The 26784-nt window shown below is 38.9% G+C and overlaps 1 protein-coding gene across 2 annotated transcripts in view; it reads left to right on the top strand.

Annotated features, from left to right (window-relative positions):
- Positions 1–24350, top strand: part of MED13 (mediator complex subunit 13) — a 54515-nt gene extending 30165 nt beyond the window's left edge. For both annotated transcript variants that reach the window (XM_054208142.1, XM_054208143.1), the window contains 24 exons: positions 283–445; positions 748–858; positions 2876–3559; positions 6021–6237; positions 7149–7233; positions 7603–7724; positions 8925–9015; positions 9187–9401; positions 9855–10051; positions 11258–12174; positions 13596–13763; positions 14846–15069; positions 15641–15830; positions 16342–16807; positions 17475–17694; positions 18392–18583; positions 18733–18956; positions 19395–19537; positions 19768–19926; positions 20022–20207; positions 20397–20545; positions 20795–20968; positions 22133–22233; positions 22946–24350. In XM_054208142.1, the coding sequence (XP_054064117.1) occupies positions 283–445; positions 748–858; positions 2876–3559; positions 6021–6237; positions 7149–7233; positions 7603–7724; positions 8925–9015; positions 9187–9401; positions 9855–10051; positions 11258–12174; positions 13596–13763; positions 14846–15069; positions 15641–15830; positions 16342–16807; positions 17475–17694; positions 18392–18583; positions 18733–18956; positions 19395–19537; positions 19768–19926; positions 20022–20207; positions 20397–20545; positions 20795–20968; positions 22133–22233; positions 22946–23078 (5531 nt within the window). In that variant the 3' untranslated portion in view covers positions 23079–24350. The remainder of the gene's footprint in view (positions 1–282; positions 446–747; positions 859–2875; positions 3560–6020; positions 6238–7148; positions 7234–7602; positions 7725–8924; positions 9016–9186; positions 9402–9854; positions 10052–11257; positions 12175–13595; positions 13764–14845; positions 15070–15640; positions 15831–16341; positions 16808–17474; positions 17695–18391; positions 18584–18732; positions 18957–19394; positions 19538–19767; positions 19927–20021; positions 20208–20396; positions 20546–20794; positions 20969–22132; positions 22234–22945) is intronic.
- The last annotated feature ends 2434 nt before the right edge of the window (positions 24351–26784 follow it).

Genomic DNA, 26784 nt, shown 5'->3' with positions numbered 1-26784 from the left:
ATTATTTTCTTTTTCAGATCTATAGCTTCTTGGAAGATCAAGAGTAGCCAACCCAATTATAACATAAACATATATGGTACTTTTTTTTTCCTATGAGAGGGAAACATGTTATAATAATCGGCTACTATACCTAAATTTTCTATTTGTTTTTATTTCCTAACATTGAGTTAAGAAGATACTTTTCTTCCTGAGGTGTTCCTGTGGTGGCTGAATTGGAGTCATAGTGGTTGTGAGTGTATTGCCTCATTGCCTAAAACTCTTTCCTCTGGTGCTGCTTTTCAGTTGATGCTCAATCTGCCCAGAAATGGGTGAAGTTTTCTTCAGTTTCTGATGGATTTATCTCTGACAGTACTAGCCATCATGGTGGCAAAATACCTAGAAAGCTAGCCAATCAAGTGGTGGACAGAGTTTGGCAAGAATGCAATATGAACAGAGCACAGAACAAGTACGTACTCATTTTGTGAAGCTAAAAATACCCATGGTATCTTGTGCGTTTGTTGTAGAAAGTAGTTCCGTTAAAGATGCTGTGACTGCAAGTAGGAGGTGCTTTACTCTTAGTAATAAAACACTTTAAAGAAGTTAATTTGTTCCTAACTAGTAGTTTCTTTAGCTCACAGTTTAATATGTTAGTAAAAGGCTATTTATAATTTCTTTGCTGAATCCTGTGCCACAAAATTGCTCTTGAGGTTTGACAGAAGGAAAGAACATCTATTGATCCCAAATAACTCTCCCGATATTGAATCATAGGAGGAAGTATTCTGCTACATCAAATGGCTTGTGTGATGAAGAGACAGCTGACAAGGTAGCATCCTGGGATTTTGTTGAAGCCACGCAGAGGACGAATTGCAATTGTTCAAGGTACAGTACTTGGCAAACCCTCAGTCCAACAATGTACACTGAGATTGAAGTGCTCAGGAGAGGGCTTGTGATGACTCCTTTAGGAGTAATTAAACAATAGCTGCTTGTAGGAAAGCTGTAACAAAATTTGTATCTCATATCCTAAACGTCATTGTGGGTCTTGAAACTCTGCCCAATAAGATAATGCAGAGTTCTTATTCAAGTGAATCATCTGAGTGAACCTACTGGCGGCTCAGTGACAATTTCTGAGTCTTAAGCTGGAGTTCCTTAGGCCTGTACATGGGTAGAAACTATCTCATAGGCAACTTTCTCGGGCTGCAATGGAAAGGGAATGCCTATTTATTTAGGAATGAAGAACCTTTTCTAGACGGCTGTGGCATTAGCCTTGAAGGGAGAAAGCTGTTTAATCACAGCAAGACGATTACAGCATTGTGTCTTGATGAACATGAAAAAAACCAAAACAACAAACCAACCCCAAACCTGCTTTACTTTTGGGGAAATATGGCATTCCATGTGTGGTTGTATATGAAACCACTTTTCTGTGAGTTGATTGCCAGTATATATTTTTTATATTAGTGGGGGGGAGGATCAAAATACGAGGGGGAATTCTGAATTAACCTCCGGTTTTTATGACTTCTGTTTTGAAACTCTGCATTGACACAGACTGTTAATACAGGCGTTTAAAATAAACGGAAACATTAATTTCAGTAAATTCTCAGTTTTTGTACTTATGGCAGAATACTAATCTTTAGGTGACTGAAGTGTTGTAAAGGTTTAAATGCTTTCTCTGATTTAAATGTTACATGGATTACCTTGCAATGAATATTGGAATCTTAAAAAAAAAAAAAAAAAATAATGAAAATGTCTGGATGGTGTAGCATTTTGAAAGAAACACATTTTTTCCTCCTTTATTGAAATGGTTGGTTTAGGTTCTGTGGCAATACTTGTGTCTTGAGAAGAGCTGGGAGATGCAGGAAGATTAAATATTCTGTTCAAGGAGAATTTAGATACGATAGCGCTAGTTAAGAGAAAACAATCAATTAACTGTGTGAGATGTGTATTAGAAATATGCAGTTGCCTAAAGAGAAATTGAAAAGGCTTAAAACCCCTTATTTTTCTCCATTTTTTGAATTCAAAGCAACGGAAAATGTGTATGAGAGTTTAAAGTAAAAATAGATTTTGATACCACTCACATTTTATTCCTGCCTAATCCTGTGTTTTTGGGTTTTTTTAATACAAGTTACATGGTTACATCCTTTTTAACTTTCTTAATGGAAGAGTGGCAAAGAATAGCCAGACACTAAGGATGTACATGCAGTTAATCATAAACATTTCATTCTACGCTTTAGTATTTCATTCTGTCAGATGATCTAGAAAGTTGGCATCTTGAACCTGAAGATGAAATGTTTAAGCTCAAGTGCATTTATACTGGAAAAAACTAACTGCACTAATGCAGTGGAGACATTAAGGTTTTTCTTTTTTCTGCCCTTGCTAAATTTGTAGGTAAATAGCTACAAAAGCTTCAAAATAATAACTTTTATAGGACTGAGCTTGTCTTCTAGATTCTTGATGTCAATTTTCCACTCCTTATCCCATAGAAACCCGGACAGCACTATTGGTTAGTACGGGTGCTTGAATTCAAGAAGTCATTCATATGTTGTTCTACTGAGTCGTCAGCGTTGGCAGAAGTTAAAAGCGACAACGTGTTCATGTGACTATCTATTTCTGTTAAAAGCAGTTATAAAATACTGTCCTCAGTTATGAGGACTGTGTGTTTGGCTCATAGGACAGCTTTTCCAGGTTTTAAATGGTATTCTGAAATCTTGCAATGCTACTCAAGTCTTTCAAATTAAGTTACGGTCAGAAAGAGGCAGCTTCACTTCAGAACGGTATCAGTTTGAGTTCTATAATTGGCTGTTTAGTGGCCTAGAAGTGGGTTCTTATCTAGGGAAAAAGAACATGATAGACGTATTTGAAAGATTAATGTGAAATATTTTCCCCTGTATTAATTCTGCAGGCACAAAAATCTCAAACCAAGAAATTCAGGTCAACAGGGGCAGGCACCACCTGTGGGCCAACAACAGCAAGCAGCTCCAAAGCACAAGACAAATGAGAAGCAAGACAAAGGGGATAAGCCACAGAAACGCCCTTTGACTCCTTTTCATCATCGTGTATCTATCAGTGATGATGTTGCCATGGAGGCCGATTCAGCGAGTCAGAGGCTCGTGATGACTGCACCAGACAGTCAAGTGAGATTTTCAAATATCCGAACTAATGATGTAGCAAAGACTCCTCAGATGCATAATGCTGAAATGGCAAATTCGCCTCAGCCACCACCACTTAGTCCTCACCCGTGTGACGTAGTTGATGAAGGGGTAGCTAAAGCTCCTTCTACTCCTCAGAGTCAACATTTCTACCAGATGCCAACACCAGACCCCTTGGTTCCCACAAAAACAATGGAAGACAGACTTGATGGCTTGTCTCAGCCTTTTCCAGCTCAATTTCCTGAAGTTATAGAGCCTACGATGTATGTTGGTACTGCAGTGAATTTGGAGGAAGATGAAGCTGATACTACTTGGAAGTATTATAAAGTTCCAAAGAAAAAGGATGTGGAATTCTTACCACCTCAGCTTCCAAATGATAAGTTGAGAGACGATCCAGTAACACCTGCTGGACAGGAAAATGTAACATCAGTTACAGAGTAAGTAGTACCTTATACTGTAGTAATAACGTGAGAAAGTGAGGAAACTGAAAGGCCAAAGGCAGTAGTTTCTTATTATAAACAACCTTGTCACTAAAGCATAATGTTGTTCTCATCAGCTCGAGCAGTAATGCTGAGTGTGTGAGTGTAACTATCTGTGCTGTCCAAGAAGATAATACTTGTGAAATGTGAGCACAAGGCACAGACAAATATGTAGTGAGACTTTCCAGCTTTTTCTCATTGGAACTCTGGTTTAGCAGATGGCAATGAAGTTTGTTTTTCCACTGTAAAATTAATCTGTAGCCAAATTATGCCTATTTGGGACTTAGTGTCCTGTCCCATGTGTCTGAGTCCACACTCCCCCCCCACCCGAAAAAAAAACCCAACCACTTTCTTATTTTAATACTTGGTTCATTATTTGAAGAAAGCACGGATGGTCTCAGCTGCAGGCTTACCCTCTGAAAGTTTCTTCCGCCTCAGTTCTGCTCTTGTCTTTATTCAGATGAGCTCTTAGATTTTGAAAGCTGGTGTTTAAATGGCTGATGGGAACAATGAGGAAGCTAATCTGGTTTCCTGGAAGATGTTAACTTTAATGTAGGCTGCAAGTACTTTCTAATATCAGCAATTTCTCTGTGGAACAAGTAACATAAACTGGTGGTCTTGCACATGGCACGTTCTCTCTGTGTTGCTGTTCAAAAGGCTTAAGGTTTTTGAGGTTATTGAGGTTGTCAAGAAAACAAGTGCCTGGTGTGCCTGCTGTTACTGCTCTTGGACCTTGGATCATACGGGAAACCCTTGTTCATTAACCAAAGCTTAGAATCATAGAATGTGCCACCCATTGCACTGCTGTCTGGGGACAGTCGTGCTGTGGTGGTCATGCCTAAAACAAGATTTTATTGAGCATGGATGACCAGCTCCGGTGGATGGATTTGAAAATGTTGTTAGCTGTGAGGTGGTTCTTTGGAAAGCTTATTTCTAGGAAGCCTTATGACAAATTAAGAATCTTTCTCTCTTCTTTCTCATACCACGTAGTTGACAGGGATGTACAAGGCAGCGAGGAGGACTCTGAGGAATCGCTGCCTTTTTGTGTGCAGAATTTCAAGGTTGAACTCTTTAAATTGTTCTGTATCAGACTTCCCTTTCTGTCTGGTGTCTCAGAGGAGAAATGTTAAGCCTATTTTATTCTAAACTCCAGATTAGTGTCTGCATCTAGGCTGTCAAAAGCCCCACTAATTGTGAGATGCATTAGTTTCTTCTGGGGTAGCATTTCCTTTTGGATAGAGGCTTGAGAAGGGAAAGAATAGATATGTTGGAACCTGTGTTTGGACTTGAAGTATCCCTCTGTCATCTTCATCCTTGCAATGCTCCTTTTTCACTTCATGCGTGACATTGCTGTAAATGCTTCTCACTGGACATTCTGTTGCTGTTTGGGAGGAAGAGGGTCTCGGAGCAAGAAGAAAGTGTGTACCTACGTTAGTCTGATACTCCTGAAATACTGGTCTCGTTTGAAGGAATATCTTCCTCACATGGTGCCTTTTGTATACCGGGATACATAAAATACAGCTTGTTTAGTGGCAGAAGGTGGAGGGGCATATGTATAGCTAATAATTATAGCATAGTTTTCTACTTGCCAGTGTCTCTTTGCTGGTGCAATGTTACATCTGTGAAACTAATAATCCTGACACAAAAACTTAATTTCTGTGTACTTACCAACTCCATTTTTAGTTGCAAATGTTAAGAGAAGAAAAATGCTGACAAAAGCAAATGTGTTTTTGTTATTCTCTTCAGTAAATTAGATATTGGTGTGTTGCAGCTTCATTTGTATTGATAGAAGTGATATAAATGACTACTAAACATAGTGGCATTTGTGTGCTTTAGTGGGGGTTATTGCTTGGGCTTTTTGGAGAGCCAGGCTGTGTGTGTACAACAGTGTTGGTCTGTTTGTAGTGTCGGACACAGCAGGTATTGGGAGGGCAGACATACTTTCTACATTTAAATGGATTAAATGTTCAGGAATTAGACTCTTAAAACATGGAAAATTCAGGTTTAATAACTTCTTTCTGATCATTTTATGGGACGTGGATGGGGGAATGGCAATGAGTAATTTTTTTAACCTCGTGAGCTTCTCTTAGTGGATATAGATGGTTTAATACATTTGTACTTTATAACAAATGACAGCTATGACCTGGGATACATTACTAATCTTTATCTGAATTGACAGTGCTTGAGGAGAGATGGGCAGAATGAATCACACTGCTGTATCTGACATGTGTAAGGAGGTTATATTAAGTGACTAATGATTTAATCTTTTTCCCAAAAAGTTTTCTGAAGCTGGGGTGGAAAGGAAGAAAGTGGGAAGGGAAGATGAAGGTGTTCTTGTAAAGGCTGTGTGGTAGCAAAAATATTTCCACATAATAAATGAGAAATAATATTTTGTGATTTTTATTTTTCTTCTGTTCAGATTAATGGTGCAATGTAGGAAACCTTTAAAGGTTTCAGATGAACTGGTGCAACAGTATCAGAGTAAAAACCAATACCTAGCGGCAGTAGCAACGGAAGCTGACCAGGAACCTGAAATCGATCCTTATGCCTTCGTTGATGGTGATGTGGAATTCTTATTTCCTGATAGTAAAAAAGATAGGCAGAATATTGAGAGGGAAGCCGGGAAGAAACACAAGGTGAGTAAAGGAATGAGGATACAAATCAGTGATGAGATTAAAACAAATTGCTGTAGTCACCAAATATACTTTAAATCCTTCTCTGTGTATTTAGAAGTATATTTAAAAAAAGAAAAAGTATTTAGCAGAAATTATCAATGAAATTATGCAGCATGCACTACACCTAAAATTCTTTTGGCACACCGGTGGCCCTGTTGCGTTAAGGGTTTATGACTTATACTGGGAGAACACTGCTGGATCATGACAAAAATCAATCTGGCTCAGTAGCCTTTCTGTAGAAACGGGTGATGGCAGGTGCTTGGGGAAGAGAGGAGCAAGGCAAGTGCTTTGTCCGCGTGTGGAAAGATTTGGGGGTAGGTGAGGTGAACTCTGATGAGTTGCCTGCGCAGTGAATTGAATTATTTTTCTTTTCTTGTGCCTTAGCCAGTACGAACTATGTGAGGTGGCTTCTTAAAACAAAAGTACACTCTCCAAAAAAGGAGAAAATATAACTGCATTGGGAACTTGTATATGAAATAAATTTGCATATTAGGACTAGTTGTGTCTGTATGCACTTCTGGTATTGAGAGTTTCATTCAATAGTAAGTATAGTTAATGTATAGCATTTGATATCAAGTGTTTTTCAATAAGGTGTTGTAGCAACAATCCACAGCTTGCTTTTTAAACTTATCCCCAACACAAAAACTAAGATTCACATCCGTATCTGCGTGTTGCTAGCATGTTGTCTCTATTTCGAGCTCCTTTCTCCCCAAGCAAGTACCACTAAGCAGGCCCCCAGACTACACCTTGGCTAATGAGAACCTGATACTTCTGATATGTACCCTTAGGGAAATAAAATCCCCCCTCACCTCCCCAGTTAATTGAAGTAAACTTTTCTACCTCTTTTTTTTTTTTTTTTTTTTTTTTAATAGGCTGAGGATGGGACGTCTAGTGTTACAGTGTTATCCCATGAAGGAGAGGATGCTATGTCTCTATTTAGTCCTTCCGTCAAGCAAGGTAAAGAGACTCCCCCCCACACCCCCCACCATTCTAATTGTGCTATGTTAATGATCTCTTGAATAGTCAATAGATTCTAATATGCTACTAAGTTTTTACTTTATGGTTTGTATTTCTCTGTCCCTTCAGAATTAGGAATCTGCTAGGAACACATTTTCTTTGTTGCATCTTGCAAATAAATGTTGGCTATAAAATCCAAAGATTATAAAATTAAAGGGAACTCATTTATGTGTAAGACAGTTGAGTGGAACTGAGAATGTACTTCCCCCCTCCCCCCAGCTATGGAAATAGTTCTTAAGATGTCTTTTTTTTTTTTTTTTAATGAATATATATTGCCAGTGTTTTTGTAACGTTTGTTTTTCTTTATAGATGCCCAACGTATTGCTGCTCATGCTCGCACTGCATCAACTAGCCTGTTCCATGAAACAGACTTAGTGGTCTCTTACACTGACCTTGACAATCTCTTCAATTCTGACGAAGATGAACTAACAGTAAGTGATGTGCAAAAGTAATGGTAGCTGCTAGACAAAAACCTGCAAGGAACAAGGATGTCTTTTTGTGGTTTTGGGTTGGGATTTTTTTGGCATTTGTAGGAGAGGTTGCAGAACGTGCATGTAAGTAAGTGCTGTGGCTCCTCTATAGCAGATGTACTGTTCTGGTTAACTCATACAATCATATTTTTGATACAAACAAGCTTGTGATCTTATATCCTTACTGTCCACAGACAGCATATGCTTCTTGCCTACACCTTTAGTTATAATTTTACAGATTTGACAGTGGTACTGGTGTTCTTTTCCTATGGTCTAAATTCTGTTGAGCTAGTCATTAAAGGTAATACTGAGACAAAACAAAAACTTATGAAAGAGAACAAGCATTAAAACATGTGGATGTTCTGCCAAATAAGCCGCTTCATTGAAGCGGCTGTTATCTTGCAACAGTTTCTCTTGCAGTCTCTGGTAGCTCTGAATCCATTATCTTTCTAGTTTCTATTTCCATACTGTTTGTAATCAGTTGTCTTTTCCGAACTCTGCTTTGCTCCGTGCTTAATCCCAAATCCCCTTACCCAGACAAAATGCCCATCAACTTTAATGGGAGCTGTAGCTGAGTAAGGGCTGAAGGATCTTAATAGCCATCAAAGGTCATCGTTACATAAAGCAAGTGTATTTGCTCTTAAACATGAAGACTCTTGTTTTCTATAGACTTTAGTACTATCTAAACATTGTAAAATATCTCTTGTTCTTTTAATTTTAACAGCTTTTCTTCCCTGTACCTCTTGTTCCAGGATTTGTGTTTCTCTATCTTTTCTATTCCTGTTCATGTGGTAACATCAGTAATGTTAGCATGGCTTTGGGAGTGTTGTTTTTTTTCTGATAGATAGTGGGCAGCCCTATCTAGCTTTTTTTAATATCTCTGCTAACAGGCTGAGAGTTATTTTATAACTGGTCTTTCATTTTAATAGCATCATGATTAGATGGGAGAGCATTCTCTGAATTAAAAGTGTTAAGGGAGGACAAGTGTAACCCCAACTGCGTTCTGAAGCCATTGGGCTTCTGATTTATTTTAATTTTTCTAAATATTATACAAAGTCTCATCTTTGTACGTACACTGCACATGAAATTTCCTGTTAGCAGGAAATATGAACGCGTGTTCGTGTCTGAAGTGATTGTATTACAATACTTTTTTTTTCTTAGCCTGGATCTAAACGAACAGTGAATGGCGCTGATGACAAATCCAACTGCAAAGAGGCAAAAGCAGGAAACCTAGACCCACTGTCATGCATAAGTAAGCTTTATTTGTTTTTTCTAAATAGAATACTATCTCTAGACATTTGATTGCTAATATGTTGTGGGAATTTGGAAACATACGCTTCGTTTGCTCTACTGAAATTTTAAGACAAAGAAAATACTTCAAAAGGTTTTCATGCTCTAAAGCCTACTTCTAATCTGAAATTAGGCACTGCAGATCTCCATAAAATGTATCCAACTCCACCTTCATTGGAACAACATATTATGGGATTTTCTCCAATGAACATGAATAACAAGGAATATGGCAGTATGGACACTACACTTGGAGGAACAGTACTTGAAGGGAATAGCTCTAGTGTGGGAGCTCAGTTCAGAATTGAAGTAGATGAGGGTTTCTGCAGCCCCAAACCTGCTGAAATAAAGGTAGGTAGTGCTGATAGTCCTCATAAATGTTTTTAATTATTACTGTTCCATTTATTACTTAATCCTGAATAGGAACTGTGGGAAACTAAGTACAACTTGTAACTTGTGCCCTGCGTTATACTGGGGTAGGTAATGCACGTTCTAGTAAGTAGTATGTAGTATTTTATCACTTAAACCTCAAGGAAGAGTAATACATAATTAGCCATTAGTAAGCTGAAAAAATGCATTTCAGTAACTGTAGTTCATTGTTTGTTTTGTGCTGGCATATTGCTTTTTGGAGAACCACGGGTACGAATTATGTGTGTATAAATCTAGCTTTCTCTTTTGCAGCTATATCAGGATTTAATGTTAAAGAACTAATGCTTGAACTTAGTCACATTTTTTTTTGAGAAGCATTTTAATTGCTGAAGTGTCTAATTTACATGCTGATGCTTTACCATGTCTAACTTCTAGGATTATTCTTATGTTTATAAACCTGAGAATTGTCAAGCTCTAGTGGGATGTTCCATGTTTGCACCACTGAAGACGCTTCCTAGCCAGTGTCTTCCTCCCATCAAACTGCCAGAAGAATGCATTTATCGCCAGAGTTGGACTGTGGGAAAGTTGGATTTACTTCCTCCGGGACCTGCCATGCCGTTCATCAAAGATGGGTATGACCTGTGCCACAAACGTTTAAGCTTTGTAAGGTGGTCGGTTATCCACACTATAGGAAGTACCCCTAAATATTTTCTTTGTTGCTAAATCTGTAATGAGAAGTATTTGTAAAGACACGCTGTGGTTATACAGCTGACAAGAGCCTTTAAAAAAATCCTTATGATTAAACCTTACTGTAAGAGACTACCTTCTCAAATAGCTCCTTAACTGTGCATACATTTTATTCATTGTTTCATCTAAAGGTTTCTTGGGGAAGCTTAATGGTGCGAGTCCAGTTTTAATAAGTAATGAAGATGGTAACAATCAAGATAAATGTAAACTTGGGACTTTGTTTTTGCGGTGGTGTTGTAGGTACTGTAAGGGCTTAGTAGGTGGTGTTTCTGTTTCTTAAATAGTAGTAATCTCAGCTGTATTGGCACGAGGAAAACATCTCCTTTGATTGCAAGCTATGCCCAGTGTGACATTGGCTGGTAACAGTAGTATTGCAGTAGGCATTTCTGTAATCTGCATTTGGTAGTGATGATCTTGATGGCAGTTTTTCTTGAAGAAAATATTTATTCTTATTTCTCTTCTGTGTTAGTAGCTGGTGTAAATGGGTTAGGCAACAAGGAGGCTAGGTATTTATTGATAAAATTACATGAATGTTAAATCTTGGGAGTAAATACTGATATTGCTTCTATTAGGGTCATTCATAAGCAATATGTTTCCAGGTCTCGTTAGCCTTATAGGTCTTTGGTGATACTCAGCTGCTTAGGAAAGAAAATGTTAAACGTTTCTAGGTGATACTTTCCTCATGGATCCAGCTGAACCTGAATATTTTCTTAGTGTGTGTCAACACAACGTGTAAATAAAACATGAACGAAAAAACGTGTCCTTTAGACTCCTTGTATCCACAGAATTTATAATTTATTCTGACCACACTTGTTTCCTGGAAGCTTTGTGCAAAGGAAAAGACGAAAGCAGGCGGGGAAAGATTCTTTAACAGTGCTGTCAATGGGAGTCCTGCAAAGTCATTTAGAACAAATGCTCTTGAAGTTCCTTAGGGAATGAAAGTCTTGCTGTGATTATTGTGATTATGAAAGACTAGTTTAAAAAAGCAAATATTAATTAGGAAGGTCCTTCTTTAGAAATTTGAGACTTAAACTTCAAAACCAGTATGTTGTGTACTTAAAGTATTTCCTTTTTCTTGTGGCTGCTGTTAGTGATGGAAGCACTATGGATCAAGAGTATGGCCCTGCGTACACGCCACAAACTCATACTCCGTTTGGGATGCCACCAAGTAGCGCGCCTCCCAGTAACAGTGGAGCTGGAATTCTCCCTTCTCCTTCCACCCCTCGTTTCCCAACTCCTAGAACACCAAGGACTCCTCGAACACCTCGTGGAGCTGGTGGACCTGCAAGTGCACAGGGTTCAGTCAAATATGAGAACTCTGACTTATACTCACCAGCTTCCACACCATCGACATGTAGACCGCTTAATTCTGTTGAACCTGCAACTGTGCCTTCCATTCCAGAGGCACACAGTCTTTATGTGAATCTCATCCTCTCGGAGTCTGTAATGAATCTCTTCAAAGACTGTAACTTTGACAGCTGCTGCATATGTGTTTGCAATATGAACATCAAAGGTGCTGATGTTGGAGTTTACATTCCTGATCCAACACAAGAGGCCCAGTATAGGTGTACCTGTGGTTTCAGTGCTGTTATGAATAGAAAATTTGGCAACAGTTCCGGACTGTTTCTTGAAGATGAATTGGATATTCTAGGCCGTAATACGGAGTGCGGCAAAGAAGCAGAAAAACGCTTTGAAGCACTCAGAGCTACTTCTATTGAACATGGCAGTGGAGGACTGAAAGAACCTGAGAAACTGCCCGATGAGTTAATACTGTTGCTGCAGGATCAATGCACCAACTTGTTCTCACCGTTTGGAGCAGCAGATCAAGATGCCATTCCCAAAGTTGGCGCAGTTAGCAACCTGGTACGCGTAGAAGAAAGGGATTGTTGCAATGACTGCTACTTAGCCTTGGAACATGGACGGCAGTTCATGGACAATATGTCAGGAGGAAAAGTTGATGAAGCACTTGTGAAAACTACTTGCTTGCACCACTGGTCAAAAAGAAATGGTAAATATTGAAAACGGCTTATTTCCTACTTGTCCACCTATGCATTTTTTTAAGGGTTTGGGTTTTTTTTATTTTCCTTCGTGAATATTGGATGCTTAAGAGTGTTTTTCCACCTGCATGCTTGCATAAACTTTTATTTTAACAGTGTTCAGAATAACCATTCCTTTTACATTCTGTGCTTGTACCGCACACCAAGCAGAGTGTAGGCCTTGGCTACTGTCAGTTGTAAATTCCTAACGTAAATTTGAAGTGTAATGTAAGACCACAGTAACTGTTCACAACACTGCACTAGGCTTATTCTTTTAAAGCAGCTTTTGGTGACTGCATCTACGGAGGCTCTGTGGAATGAGTGTACGTAGGAAGTGTAGGTGGCTCAAATGGTGACTGTATTGTCAAGGCTACTGTGGCAGAATTAAACAAGATCTATGATTCAGTTGGTTCCCCCCCGTCTTTAAGGGGGGAGGGCAGTTTATGATGGCATGTGTGGCAAATAAAGCATTACTGTAGCCTTCACTGCATGTTGGATCTGCCAGAGATCCTTCGATTTTTCCTTCTAGGGCCTGACTAATGATATACTGTCTCATAGAATACCCTTTATTCTGTGCATTTGCATACTACTACTTCTCAATAATAGTCTTTTCAAGTAGCAGCTCTAGCAGGGTGAACAGTGAAATATGAAACTTTGATAGCAGTTAGCTGCGATTCATAGTTTTTAATGAGGATGAGGAGGACTAACAGTAAAACGCAGGTAGGTTTCTGTTTATCGGTGGGAGATTAAGTTTAAAAGCCCAGGCTATAGATAAATCAATGTTTTCGGCCACCCAGGAGAAGACTGTGTTACTGTGACCTTGGTATTTAGCATAAAAAGATGTAAAGATACTTCTAAATGGAAGGCTATATAATTATAGCCGTACCAATTTTTGTGTCAGCTTTTTATTCTTAAATGCTGTACGTTACATGGCATAGTGGTGGCAAGCTGATGAAATGGGCTGTGACTGAGGCTTCCCTCAGCTTCTCTGGAACGAGCACTGGGTGACGGTCTGCCCAGCCCTCCTTTATTTGGAGGGAAATACTGTAGTTTAAGGGTTGTGCAACTTGTTTGTATTTTTTTTTAACTTTAGGGTTTTTTTTTTCCCTTAGTTTAAATCATAAGTTGGTAAGGCTTTCAAGGGAAAAAACTACAAGAAAAAAAACAACAATCTATCTGTGTTTTTTTGGAAGTAGCTGAGAAGGGATAGAGGGAGACCTCTAAATCTGTGTGCTTAACTTCTTATATCATGGCCTTTGGGTGGCCTGCATGTACATTTCCGGAGCGTGACTCTGTTTAAAAATCAAGGTGGTTTAGGATTCTGGGTTGTTCGTGGAGGGCTTTCTTGTACCCTCTTGTTGCAATAGGCCTTGACAATCTTCTGTCCTTCCAGTTGTGGACGTGAGCATGCAGTGTTCCCAGGACATCCTTCGTATGCTCCTCTCGCTCCAGCCGGTTCTTCAGGATGCAATTCAGAAAAAGCGAACGGTCCGGTCCTGGGGTGTGCAAGGCCCCCTCACGTGGCAACAGTTTCACAAAATGGCTGGCAGAGGCTCCTACGGTAAACTGCTGTGTAGTCTCCTCTCCGTTAATCTCTGCTTGATCCGGCCACCAAACCTCAGGGTCTGGATGCTGTTCAGCCTATTGGAATTCCGAGCAACATTTGACCTTTCCTTAAACTAACAAAAGCTATTAGACAGGGGAAAATTCTTCTCTTTAGAAAAAGAGAAAACATTTCCATCTTTAATTCATTTCCTGTTTTAAGGAATATGTGTATTTAAAATTAACAACTTCAGTTGCACTGTTTATATACACCTGATGCTTCTGCAAGTGAGGGACTGAAATTGCAAAGATGGATTTAATGTCAAAAACAGAGTAATTGCTCTCTTTTTTTTTTACGCTCTTTTTAATTACTCCAAAAATAGCATAGTTAAAAATACTAGCTTTGAAATGCTTGAAAAAATGTGCTTTATTGCTCAGTAGTTTCAGAACTGTGTTGAAGATCTGAGGTTATCCATTGTGTTGTCTGTGATAAATATTTGGAGTGGCCAACACGTGATGCATATTTACAGATACAAGGTAAACTTGGTGCACTCAAGATATAAACTGACTTCATTAGCATATGAGATTGATTTATCACTATATAGAAGAGTGACCTTTCACCAGCAGATCTTTTGTAGCTATACTTAGAACATGGTAATTATACATATAAATGCATGTTCTTCAGTTTTTTTCCTTCTGTGGTCCTTTACATACCTGCTTATATTATTTACCTTTCTTCCCCCGCCTTTATTTGATTGCTGATTGTTTAGACTGTGCGGGGAAAGCTTCCTGAACAGTAAAGATCTGCTCCTGATTGTCTATATACTGATAGAAGTATTAAACAACTATGGAACTTCTTGAGGCCCTGAGAGATTTCAAATAAAAATGCTTGGCTGATGCTTTTTTGTGGAGGGTTGGATCACACATGCAGGTTTTTCATTTGTATCTGTTAAAATGAGAACCGTTCCATTTATCACCAGTGCTACTTCCTGTTCGATGCTGGGAACGCTAGTGTTTTTTCTGTTCGTGTTTCCTAGAAGCAGGGTGTTCATTTTAAGCTTCCTGCTTTAATATATTGGAAAATGTGTCTTGCTTTTCCAGGAACCGATGAGTCCCCGGAACCACTGCCAATCCCAACATTTTTGTTGGGATACGATTACGATTTTCTGGTGCTGTCTCCGTTTGCATTGCCGTACTGGGAAAGGCTGATGTTGGAACCTTACGGATCTCAAAGAGATGTTGCTTATGTTGTGGTGTGCCCTGAGAATGAGGCTCTGCTGAATGGAGCAAAAAGCTTCTTTAGGGATCTGACTGCAATATACGAGGTACATTATTTATGGCAGTTAGCAGTGAAATGGGTTTTTGAAAGACTGTTACTCATAACTACTTATCAGGCTTGTCTCGGATGATATAAACGCTTGCACAGAACGCTGTCTCGGAAAGCTGCTAGAAAGGATTTTAGGAATGGGCACTTGGAAGATAAGGGTTGTTCATGCTGCTCACCATTCCTTGCAGTAATAGCTGTTTTGAGGGACTTTATCTGATAAACGCCACTCAGTGGTAAAACTCTGTATTACCACTTTAATTGTTTTAGCTACATTTAATTAATTAATTAAATGCATTTATTACTCGGATTGTGATTAAGATTAGAGTAGATAATGTATCAACCTGGTCTCTTTGCATTTGGGAAAACCTGAAAATAAACCATAAAATACACTATTAAATATTTCATACTGGTGTAGTATTCTAGAATGAAATGTTACTTTGGAATATCATAACTAAACTACGAGTTCTCTTTCTTCATATATATATATGTGCACCTTTGTGTGATATTTAACAGATTTTTAAGGCTTGTAAATTCCTTATCTTGCATCTTCTATTTTACCTTCTTTGCAGTCATGCAGGCTGGGTCAGCACAGACCTATCTGTAAGTTGTTGCCTGATGGGATCATGAGAGTTGGACCTACTGCTTCAAAGAAGCTTTCTGAGAAGCTGGTCACGGAATGGTTCTCACAGACAGCTAATGCCAACAATGAAGCATTTTCCAAACTCAAACTATATGCCCAAGTTTGCAGATATGAGCTGGGTATGAAATTTTTTTGTGTGTTTCTTATTTTGTACGATAACCACTTCCTCCGTTCCAGTAGAGAATAAGAAATCATTGCATTTATTCATTGAGTCTTATTGTTTGTTACAGCTTTTTACTTTTAAGCTTGGGGGAAAAAAAAATCCAACCCCCCATATATTTAGACATGCTAAAATGGCTTCTTTATCTAGCAGTATCTTTAGGGAACAGCAGTGTTGCTGTGTGACAGGGACTTCAGTTATCTTATTGTATTGGTGACTTAAATTCTGAAGCAGTGATTTCTAGCAATTCAACATGTCTGGAAAAAAATATTTTAAAAATAAATTTCTGGATATTTCTGAAAGAGTCTTATGAGAATACTAGAACTTGAAAACTTAATATTTTGAGAGGTAAAATGTGTGCTAAGGGTTTGCTCTCTGTTTTGTTAAAACTATAGGCTTACATAGATGAAGTGTGCTTAAGAACAGCTGCAATATAAAACTTATGCTTTTTTTTTTTTTTCTGGTTTTAGGTCCTTATCTTGCTTCTCAGCCTTTGGACAGTTCTTTACTTTGCCAAACAAACCTGATCCCTCCGGCCAGCCAGCCAGCCTCTGCTCTGCCCCCAGTGACAGCGAATGCTGGAAATCCTAACACTCCGTCGTCTGCTCCTGCAGCTCCCACCAGTAGTACTATGACAGCAACATCAAACAGTGCCATGTCTTCTGCAGCTACTACAGCTAATGCAACGTTGACTACCACTGCCCCATCGTCCTCTTCTGCCAATATAGGCAGTGGGATACCAACAAGCAAGCCTTCTTCGTTTCCAGCTTTTAGCAGTATGAACAATACCACTTCTGCCTCCCTGCCCACTCAGGCTGCAACAGTCCAAAATGGGCAGACAGGAGGACAGCAGCAACAGCCAACACTGCAAACAGCGGGGATGTCTGGAGATACTACTTCAGCGCCTGCGCAGCCCCATCCGGAGGTTTCTGAAAGGTAATGTACTGCAGTCTCAAACCTGCGTCAGCTAAAAAAAACAACCCCTCAGCTCCACTAGTCTGAACCTATTTATGCCAATCTCATTCCCTCAATAAAAATCTTGTATTTCTTTTCTAGTCACCAGGTTGCTTTTTAGGGAGAATGAAAGTTCATTCATGGTGGAGCTGAACTTTTTTTGGTTCCAGTTTTAGCTGCAGTTCTAATTGCATCTCAGTGTCTGCTGTGGTACAAAAATAAACTTTCTCTTTTTTCTACTCTCTCTAAAGAGAAAAAAATTCACAGAACTTCTATATTTTAAGGAGGGGGGGAATAGATAACTGGCACCGTCTTAAAGTTCTACTTCCTAGTATCAAAGTTGCAGTAGTAAAGACAGCTCTTACTGAGAGACTGACCTTGTAGATATTCTTTTTCCCCAGTTGAAGCAATAGAACTATGGGCTGTTGAGCTTCTGTAATAAAGAAGGCTAAAGAAAAGGCAAGCAATACTGAGTTGCTGATAAGCACACATATAAAAATGAAATAAAAAGACTATTTCTTGTTTCTTACGCCACAGTTGATTCGAAGGTCTTTTAGATTTATCTTTGACAATTCGATCTTAATTTTAAAGTAAAAATAAATCATTATAAAACAGCTTTTTGTAACTGGTTTCAAAATTTAATTTCCAGCACTATGGATCGTGATAAAGTTGGAGTCCCTACAGATGGAGATTCACATGCTATCACCTATCCGCCTGCAATTGTAGTTTACATAATTGATCCTTTTACATATGAAAAAAAGGATGAGAACAGTAGCTCATCTAGTTTGTGGACGCTTGGACTTCTGCGCTGCTTTTTAGAGATGGTTCAAGTTCTTCCTCCTAACATCAAGAATATAATTTCTGTGCAGGTGAGCCAATAAGTATAGAAAAATGCCAAACAAAATATCTGGTTGGACTTTTCTGATCTGAAAGGTCCCTTCTAATCTAGACAATTCTATGATTCTATGATCTTTGGCTGTGTTTTGGAGGCAATAACGGCCTAAAGGTGAAAGTTTCATTTGCTTTGTAAACATTACTTACAGTTGTACGGCTATTAAATCATTAAGACTCTAGTTTTTTAGGGCAGTTTGGGTGTGATGAACCAAAGCCAAATCCTGTAGTAGATTCCAAACTCATCGGCCTTGTCTCAGAGGAAATGTAGTGGCCCACTCCAATACTGAGTGAAGGATGGGAAAGCTGCTTGTCCCATCACCGGAGTCTGTGCTGCCAGCCTAACCCTGCTGGGCTTTAGACACTGCTCCTACCTGATAGACAGCCAACTGTAATGTCAGTAGCAGCAAAACTAGTTTGAGGGCATCCTTTTGGAGGAATAATCAAGATTCTCTTCTAAACAAATTCTTTTCTTCTCTGAAGAAAATTTCAGTGAGAATAATTGCTTGAAGTCTTACATAGTTTTGGAAGAAGTGATAGGAGATACCCAAGAACCAGAGAAATTTGGTTGTACAGTAAAACTGGAAAAGCAACATACCAAAATACTATTAAAAAAGTCAGTTAATCTAATGATGAAACAGTAATTTTTTTTTTCCCCTCTGTAATCTGTTCTAGATTGTCCCATGTCAGTACCTTCTCCAACCTGTGAAACATGAAGACCGGCAGATTTACACTCAGCATTTAAAATCTTTAGCATTTTCAGCTTTTACTCAGTGTCGGAGACCTCTTCCAACTTCCACCAACGTGAAAACATTAACTGGCTTTGGCCCAGGTTTAGCCATGGAAACTGCTCTTAAGAGCCCTGATGTGAGTATTGTTAACGTGATTGTGTAAACATGCAGATCAGTGAAATATCCGGGTTTATTAAATCACCAGTGTCTTTCATGTTAACTAACTAGAGTTGTTAGGAGTCATTGCTTTCTGAAACTTCATTGTCTGCTCTGTCACCTTTATAGAGACCTGAGTGTATTCGACTCTACACCCCTCCTTTTATACTGGCTCCTGTAAAGGACAAGCAAACAGAACTAGGAGAAACTTTTGGAGAGGCTGGCCAGAAGTATAACGTGCTTTTTGTAGGCTACTGTTTGTCTCATGATCAGAGATGGCTGCTTGCATCCTGTACAGATCTCTATGGAGAACAGTTAGAAACTTGCATAATTAATATTGATGTACCAAACAGGTAAGAACAAAACTGTTAATTTTTAGCATGTATATCTTCTTTCCTTCCACTGAAGAATCTGTTTATGATGCTGTAAGAATAACTCTGGCTTCAGTAGACTCACTATATTGCAAAGCTAGCTAAAGCAAATGGATATTTTCCATATTATGTGCATATTGAGTTAAACTTCTAGAAGAATGCTATTTGTTTTCCTGTGATTCTTGAGTGTTTTTCTACGTGTGTTCATACTTCCCACACACATTTGCTGGCTTTTGATGTCAGTGTTAGAATGTGATTAATTAAAAAAACAAACTAAAGTTGCAATTGATGTACTACAATACTAACGTTCTTGGATCCTGTGAATGTTCAGGTTAATACAAGTAAGAAGTTCCAAACGTGGCAATAAAAACTTGTTGCAGATGAGTTCTACTTTTGTTTTCCGTTCTTTCTTAATTCTAGAGCTCGCAGGAAAAAGGGCTCAGCCCGCAGACTTGGTCTTCAGAAGCTCTGGGAATGGTGCTTGGGACTTGTGCAGATGAGCTCTTTGCCATGGAGAGTCGTAATAGGCCGTTTAGGAAGAATAGGACATGGGGAATTAAAAGGTAACATTAGCATTTTTTAGAGTCTAAAACTTGATTTGAAGCTTTCGTTTTTCAGTAATATAAAGTGTCTGTCCCTGTTCCTGGAAGAAAACTTCAATAATTTTAGAGTTCCTTTGTGTATTCAAAACTCAGCAGACGTGAAGTTTGCACCTCACACTGTTATACGTAAAATACGTATTCTGCAGCAAGCACTGGTCTTCTAGACAAACCTGTGTCCTTTATCTCCTCAGACTGGAGTTGTTTGCTGAGTCGCCGAAACCTTCAGTCCCTCAGTAAGAGACTAAAAGACATGTGCAGAATGTGCGGTATCTCTGCTGCGGACTCTCCCAGCATCCTCAGTGCGTGTTTGGTGGCAATGGAACCACAGGGGTCCTTCATTATTATGCCAGGTACTGGAGAAACTCTCTCTGTCTCTCTCTTTGGCAAGGGAACTCATGGCTCGGGTTTAGCAAAACTAAGGAAACATTTGATTTCTCTTCCCAAGATTCTGTATCGACCGGCTCTGTATTTGGACGCAGCACCACTTTGAATATGCAGACATCTCAGCTGAATACCCCACAGGACACATCGTGCACTCATATACTGGTGTTCCCCACGTCTGCATCTGTGCAAGTAGCATCGTCAACTTATACCACTGAAAACTTGGATCTGGCCTTTAACACAAACAACGGTTAGTAGATCGGATTTATTCTTTTAAAAACAAACCAACCAAAAAAAGTCCTTGTCACCCTCCCAATAATAAGAATGTTTATTCTAATGAACCACCAGATTTATATGGAAAATCACTTGATGTCAGAAATGCATTGTTGTATCTGTATGTAGGCAAAATAGAAATTCACTGGTCTTGTTCTTTTTCAAGATGGAGCAGATGGAATGGGAATCTTTGACTTGTTAGACACTGGAGATGATCTTGATCCTGATATTATAAATATTCTTCCTGCATCCCCTACTGGATCCCCTGTACATTCTCCAGGGTCCCACTACCCCCATGGAGGTGACATGGGCAAGGTAATTATTAGAGTAAATACACAGTTGTGTGTTGTTTTTTTCTTTTTTTTTTTTTCCTCTATCTGCTAATTTCCTTTTGTGGAATGAAAGGTTCCTACGAAATGTTTTAAATCAATTGGATGTGGGATTGTCTTTGCAAGATTCGTGTAATGTTCGGATATTTCAAAATGCCTTGAGTTTTGAAAGCTACAGATAATTCTTAAGTTTGTGCTCTCTCCTAATATTAAACCGTTGCCTGTTGTTTTACAGGGTCAAGGTACAGATCGATTGCTTTCAACAGAATCTCATGATGAAGTAACAAATATACTGCAACAGCCATTGGCCCTCGGTTATTTTGTGTCAACTGCCAAAGCAGGTCCATTGCCTGACTGGTTTTGGTCAGCGTGTCCTCAAGCACAAAATCAGTGTCCCTTGTTTCTTAAGGTACTGTCACTTCAGCAGGCTGTACAGCGTCTTCCCGGGCAATCTGTCATAGAAAATTGTGCAGGGATCTGAATTATGAGAACTACTGCGCTTAAAACAAAGTTGGTATATGTCTCTTGGGGTATGCCTGCCTTTGTTTCAAGAGAGGTCGGGTTTTAAATTTTTTAAGCTTTGGCTTTTCATGTTCGCTTTTTTAAAGGAAAGGAAAATGATTAATGGAAGTAGCAGATGTTCTGAAGGGCTCTGCTCTTCTGATGTTTTCTTCATGATAGTCTGGACTACTTTTTCTGACTTTGTGCTATGATATTGTTAAGAACAGGTTGAGTTTCTAAACAGATCTCTGGTTAATGCCCAAGTCTCATGGGGACCAGTGGTGGAGAGGGAAGTACATAAGTGTAATGTAATATCTCATTTACAATGAGTAAAAATAAATAAATAAATCACTTTATGTATTGCACAAAGCATAAAAACTAGGTTTTCCATGTTGGCTGTTGCCAAGTGATAGCCATTGTATCATCTGTCTGGATATTGTTTGATCCCCTTATCTTTTTATGGCACAATCACGACATACCTTGGCACATTTAAGGCTATACATTAATACAGAAAGTTTCTCTGTATGCTAATATTATTCACTTTTGACTTAAATTAGCATCTCTAATACTACGCTTTATTTTCTAATGATATAGATATATCTTCTGCAGCCTTATTTGTGTCTGAATTAGCAGTTCCTTTTGGCCTAAGCTCAGATGTGGCTTTGATAAAAGACATTTTTTTTTTTTAATAGAGGATTTATTATTTACCATAAGCAGCTCTATGGAATATCAATAGCCCAGTCCTATGGAAAGCAACTGAACTTCCAAGTCTGTATGTTACTAGACATCTCGGGCCACTTGAGTTGCTTTTTTTTAGTAATCGCTTAATGTAGCAAAGGGATTAAAAAAAGATATTCCTACTAGCACTGTGCTTTTAGGAGAGATCTGCCTGCATTTCCTTTATATTCTGATAATTCCTGAACTTGTTGATGGCCTAAGGATAAGGTTTGGTTTGGCTTCTGTGTCAGAGAATAGAAGGTGACTGCAAGGTACAGGTCAACAATACAGAGAGAAGAAAACACGGTGTAATTGAATCAGGCAGTAATTTCTAGCATCTTCCTTCTTTTCTTAGGCCTCTTTGCACCTCCACGTGCCTTCAGTGCAATCAGACGAGCTACTCCACAGTAAACACTCCCATCCACTTGATTCTAATCAAACTTCTGATGTGCTCAGGTATTTATGATTGATTATTTGCAAAAAATATTGTGTGTTTCATTTTTAAAACTGCTGCAGTGAAGCTACGTATTTGTTTATTTTTCTTGCTGTTAGTTTTTAATTTGTGCTGCTAATATCCGTAGTACATCACAGAGACAATATAAATTTCTGTGCTTTGAGTGATTAAAAGATGACTTTATCACAGAACAGCGCAATTAAAACCAAACATCTCTAAGGCCTTCTTTCGTTAATCAGTGTTGATTACAACTGAAAATATTTGAAAGACAGTGAATTCCTCAAGCTAGAAGAGAGTTTGAGTTGTAACACAGATGATGGCGCATAAATGAGCGGAAGATGTTGCAGTTAAGCCAGAATCGTGCATGGCAATCTTGTAGGAATACTGAAATGCTGAAGTACAAGAGTCTATAGAGACTCATGTAAACGTAGAACACTTGTTGAGAAAGCATCAGACTTTTTTCGTTGTGGCTTTTTTTAATATGTGAACTGCTTGACATTAATTAAGCATAGACAATTAAAATGAGAGGTTTTCCTCTGGAAGAAAGTGTAGCTTTGAACTGCTTGTAATAATTCTGACGGCATGTTATTTCAGAATGTTGGCAAACCTATTTTATGTTTTTAATACCGAAGCAACTGGATTATATTAAATTAGGACTGTAAAATACTGGTGAGAAAAATCTGTTGGCTTGATGGAAGCTTGTTTGCTTTTCAGGTTTGTTCTGGAACAGTACAATGCACTCTCCTGGCTAACCTGTGATCCTGCAACCCAGGACAGACGGTCGTGTCTCCCAATTCATTTTGTGGTGCTGAATCAGTTGTATAACTTTATCATGAATATGCTGTGATCTTCATCTGAATTTTGCAAGACAAAAATGAGGAAAAGGGATATTTCACTGCAGGACTAAGTTATAATTCTTCTCAGTGCAAGTTGTTTGTGATGGGGTATGAATCTTGTTACTTCCAGCAAATATTGTTTTGACTTGTGAGAAGAGGGGCACCTATCGCCCTGCTGTCTTGGAGTCATCGACTATGGGGGACACTTTAGAACGATGATCAGAAAGTGTATTATAACATTTTTAGTAGCAAAATTAACCATTTTTCCCCAACCACAGTATTTGTGAAGAGTAATGAGCCATAGTACCCAGTCATGGTTAATGAATATTAAAAGCATGGAGATGAGAAGAAACGTGAGGAACAATAAGTTTCAACCTATGGCTTCGGAACATCAAGATGTTCTTGTATTGGATTATAGTACCTAGTATTCAAAAATGCCTGCATCTCTTATTTATTGTAAGTTTTTAAATGTATAAATTGTCTTATATTTCTTAACCTCTTTTATAAAAATTTTCCTAGAAGGTTTATACTGCCTTCTTGCTTTAAAGCAATTGGTCTAAAATATATGTAATCGTCTTAATTAAAAGTTGCAGTAGGTTGCTTTTAGAGTATTATTTTTTTGTAAGGGGCGGGTGGGGACAGTAAATTTGTATTGTCTTGATGTACAGTTTAATGGGGATAGAGGGGTTAATGTCCATACCATTGTGTGTGGGGGATTTACAGCTAAGCTGTAGTTGCAGAGTACATGTACAGTAATGAAGTTCACTGTGTTTATATAAATTGAAAAGGTACCGGGTCTTACAGCATTTTATATCACACCTTTACAGAGTAACAATGGCAATATATAAGTGATATTGTAGGTGGTTTAACTTGTAGTGAGAATAAAATGAATAAACTCTTCAATTGAAGTTTGTGTTATGGTTCAGGGCTGTGGCTAGATTCTCAGATCTATTTCCAGTACACAAGTTTTAATATTACAAGAATATCTATCGTGCATTGTTGTTACCTAGATATTCTTGGCACTGTGGTGACTGCGTTGTTTTCTTCAACATTTGCGATAAAACGTGGATCTGAGGCATAACACACAGAAAACTCTGATCTTATCCAAAGTCTCCTGTAAGGCTGAAATTTAGCCCAGCTCTAGCCATTTTACAAATGCAAAAATAGTCAATCTTGACTTTAAGATTGGTGTGTGTTTAACTAAAATGTGGTGTATATAGATTCTCAGTGAATTCTGGTATTCAGATTTTATTCCACTAGTAAAAAAAAAAAAAAAAAAAAAACAGCACGAAAACCCTGAACATTTTCCTTTTTAATGTATTATTGGCACTGTGGTGAAGGTCCCAAGTATCAGTGTCTGGCCTTCCCCATATCCCCTTTTCAGGCTCTGGCTGGGGCGTGTGCCAAGGAGGCTGAGCCCTCCCGAAGGAAGGGACTGACAAATCGCAAGGCTTTCGTAATCGACTCCTCTATCTACGGTCACCATTTTTTTTTCTCCGTAGTTCCCTTCCTTTCTCCTAGCACATGCCAAGTGTCTGATGCTGCTCTAAAATAGCCCCTACGGGTGCTGAAGAGCAACTGCACAGGCTTTTTATGGGTTCCTCATCTGACTGCCAGATTAAAAACGTAACTCCTGCAGTGCTCGCCTGAGCCTGTTGCGATAACCCGTGTCCTGGGTCTCAATGCTGTACGTCTCGCTGGTTCAAACCGTTAAAGGAGCAAGTTTTTAAGATCTGTTTGTGCACCTGCTGTGAATCCTCTACAAGGAAGAATTTGCTTGCGTTTACAAAACTTACTTTGTTAATGAAAATCATGTTTTGTAAATGCAAAATACCTGCCTGAGCTATTTTCTTTTTCACATGAACAGTCTCCTTGAATCATGTATATACAATATTAGCAACTTTTTTCATTTTGTATAGAGAAGTTGTACAATTGGTGATGAAAACTTTGAGTCATTTCTTCAAAATACCATGAATGCAATCATCAAAAGTTAGCATATTTTGATAAGCAGAGTTAAAAACTGGGTCTGTCCATTACTTTATCTTGATAACAGTAATGTACTGCAGATTACACAGCACGTTATTGTCTTACAGAAGGCTTTTTCTCATTTGGATGAGATTTTTGAAGTGGAAAAGTGCTCCTAAAACTGGAATTTTCAAAGCATATGTCCTATCTATCTTTTTTCCTTTTTTTAACCTTTGTGGCTAAGTGGTCATTTTTAACCCTGGCTCAGTTAGCCAAGTTCTAAGGGCTGCGTTTTGGTGTGGCTTCCTTTGTGTTAAATCTGACTTGTGTTCATGAAGGTAAGTGAATGGGCCGCCTGAACACTGGTGTAACTGTGTTCTGTCACCTGCACCACAGCCTTCCCTGTGAAACTCCCAACTGTGAAAGCCGCCAGTTTCCCACTTCTCCCCCCTGAAAGCAGTTAAAGTAAATGATAACATCGTAACCACTAGGAAAGATCAGGAGGCGCCATTTCTGGAGTGATAGTCACAGCCGGCAATGTACATATCAAACCTGCCAGCACCAGGGAGTCGTCTACTACATTGGGCATACTGTTTTGTTTAGCTACTTTCATTTAACTATTTGAAGTCCGCATAATAGCTGGTTTGTAAATCAAATTGTCACAATCCAGTAACTTGGGTTCTTCAGCAAGTACAGGCTTAAATGTTTGAAAACTTCAGCTAAAGCTTTTCAAAATGGTCTTGCAAGAAACTGCTGTTCCTGGCAGTGCTCTGCTAAGTAGCTGTGGAGGTTCACCTCCTCTTAAGTGTCCGATGAAAGAAGAATCTGAGATTCTTCCATTCCCATTAAAAAAATATGTATTTTAACCTAGCTCTTACTGCATTTAAGACATTTAGTCACCTTTGACTCACTACTACTTGAATTAGGTTTCTGAAACCCCCGTCGATGGACCAGCAGGCCACCAATTGTACTTGCGAACAACCCTTACATTTTAAAGTAGCTGTAACATTTAGATCTTTCTAACATAATTAAACATAAATGAATTTATATTTAAATCCTCAGCTATGTTCTTACTTAGCTGTCCGTTACGGCGCAGATTATTGTATTTCTATATTTACCTCTGAAGGTAATTTTAACTTCATGTGTTGCTATGAAGGCTTACAGATGTCTTTAATCAAGCACTATTTGTTAATACTGTAATATCAAAATATTATGTTACATTATTTTAAAGCTTTCAAAAAATAAGAGTAAAATGTTAAAAAAAAAAAATAATATGCTATTGCACCATATAATTTGCTGCACAACAGTATGGCACAGCATATCAGTCTGGTTTGACAGTAATGCTGCATCAACGGTGTTTTCATCTGGGTTTCTTTGGAGAAGTCGTTGCTGAGGTGACATTGTCCGCCATCGCTGTCCCCACAACCTCCACCTGGGCAGGTTGGGGTGTTATTTTTGTTAGTAAAGGACACAGGACTACGCTTCATACTTGGGCTTTTTTTTTTTTTTTTTTAATTACTGTTTGTGGGTGTACTTTTTATTTTCAGTGGAGTAAAGCTTAATTTACAGTAGAACTGGATTTGGGACCTGCCACACTCCTCAGGGTCGCTCTCTCGGGATGTTACTCACGGAGCCGGAGGTTTTTGGGAGAGAACTGGAGGCCGGGCCCGGGCCGGGCGACGCTGCCTCACCTCGCCTCCCCGCCCTCGAGGGCCCCGCGCCGCTGCCCTGCGCCCGGCCGCCCTATTTATC

The sequence above is a fragment of the Rissa tridactyla genome, chromosome 7 (assembly GCF_028500815.1).
Source record: "Rissa tridactyla isolate bRisTri1 chromosome 7, bRisTri1.patW.cur.20221130, whole genome shotgun sequence".
Lineage (NCBI taxonomy): Eukaryota > Metazoa > Chordata > Aves > Charadriiformes > Laridae > Rissa > Rissa tridactyla.
This window is presented reverse-complemented; position numbering and strand designations above follow the sequence as displayed.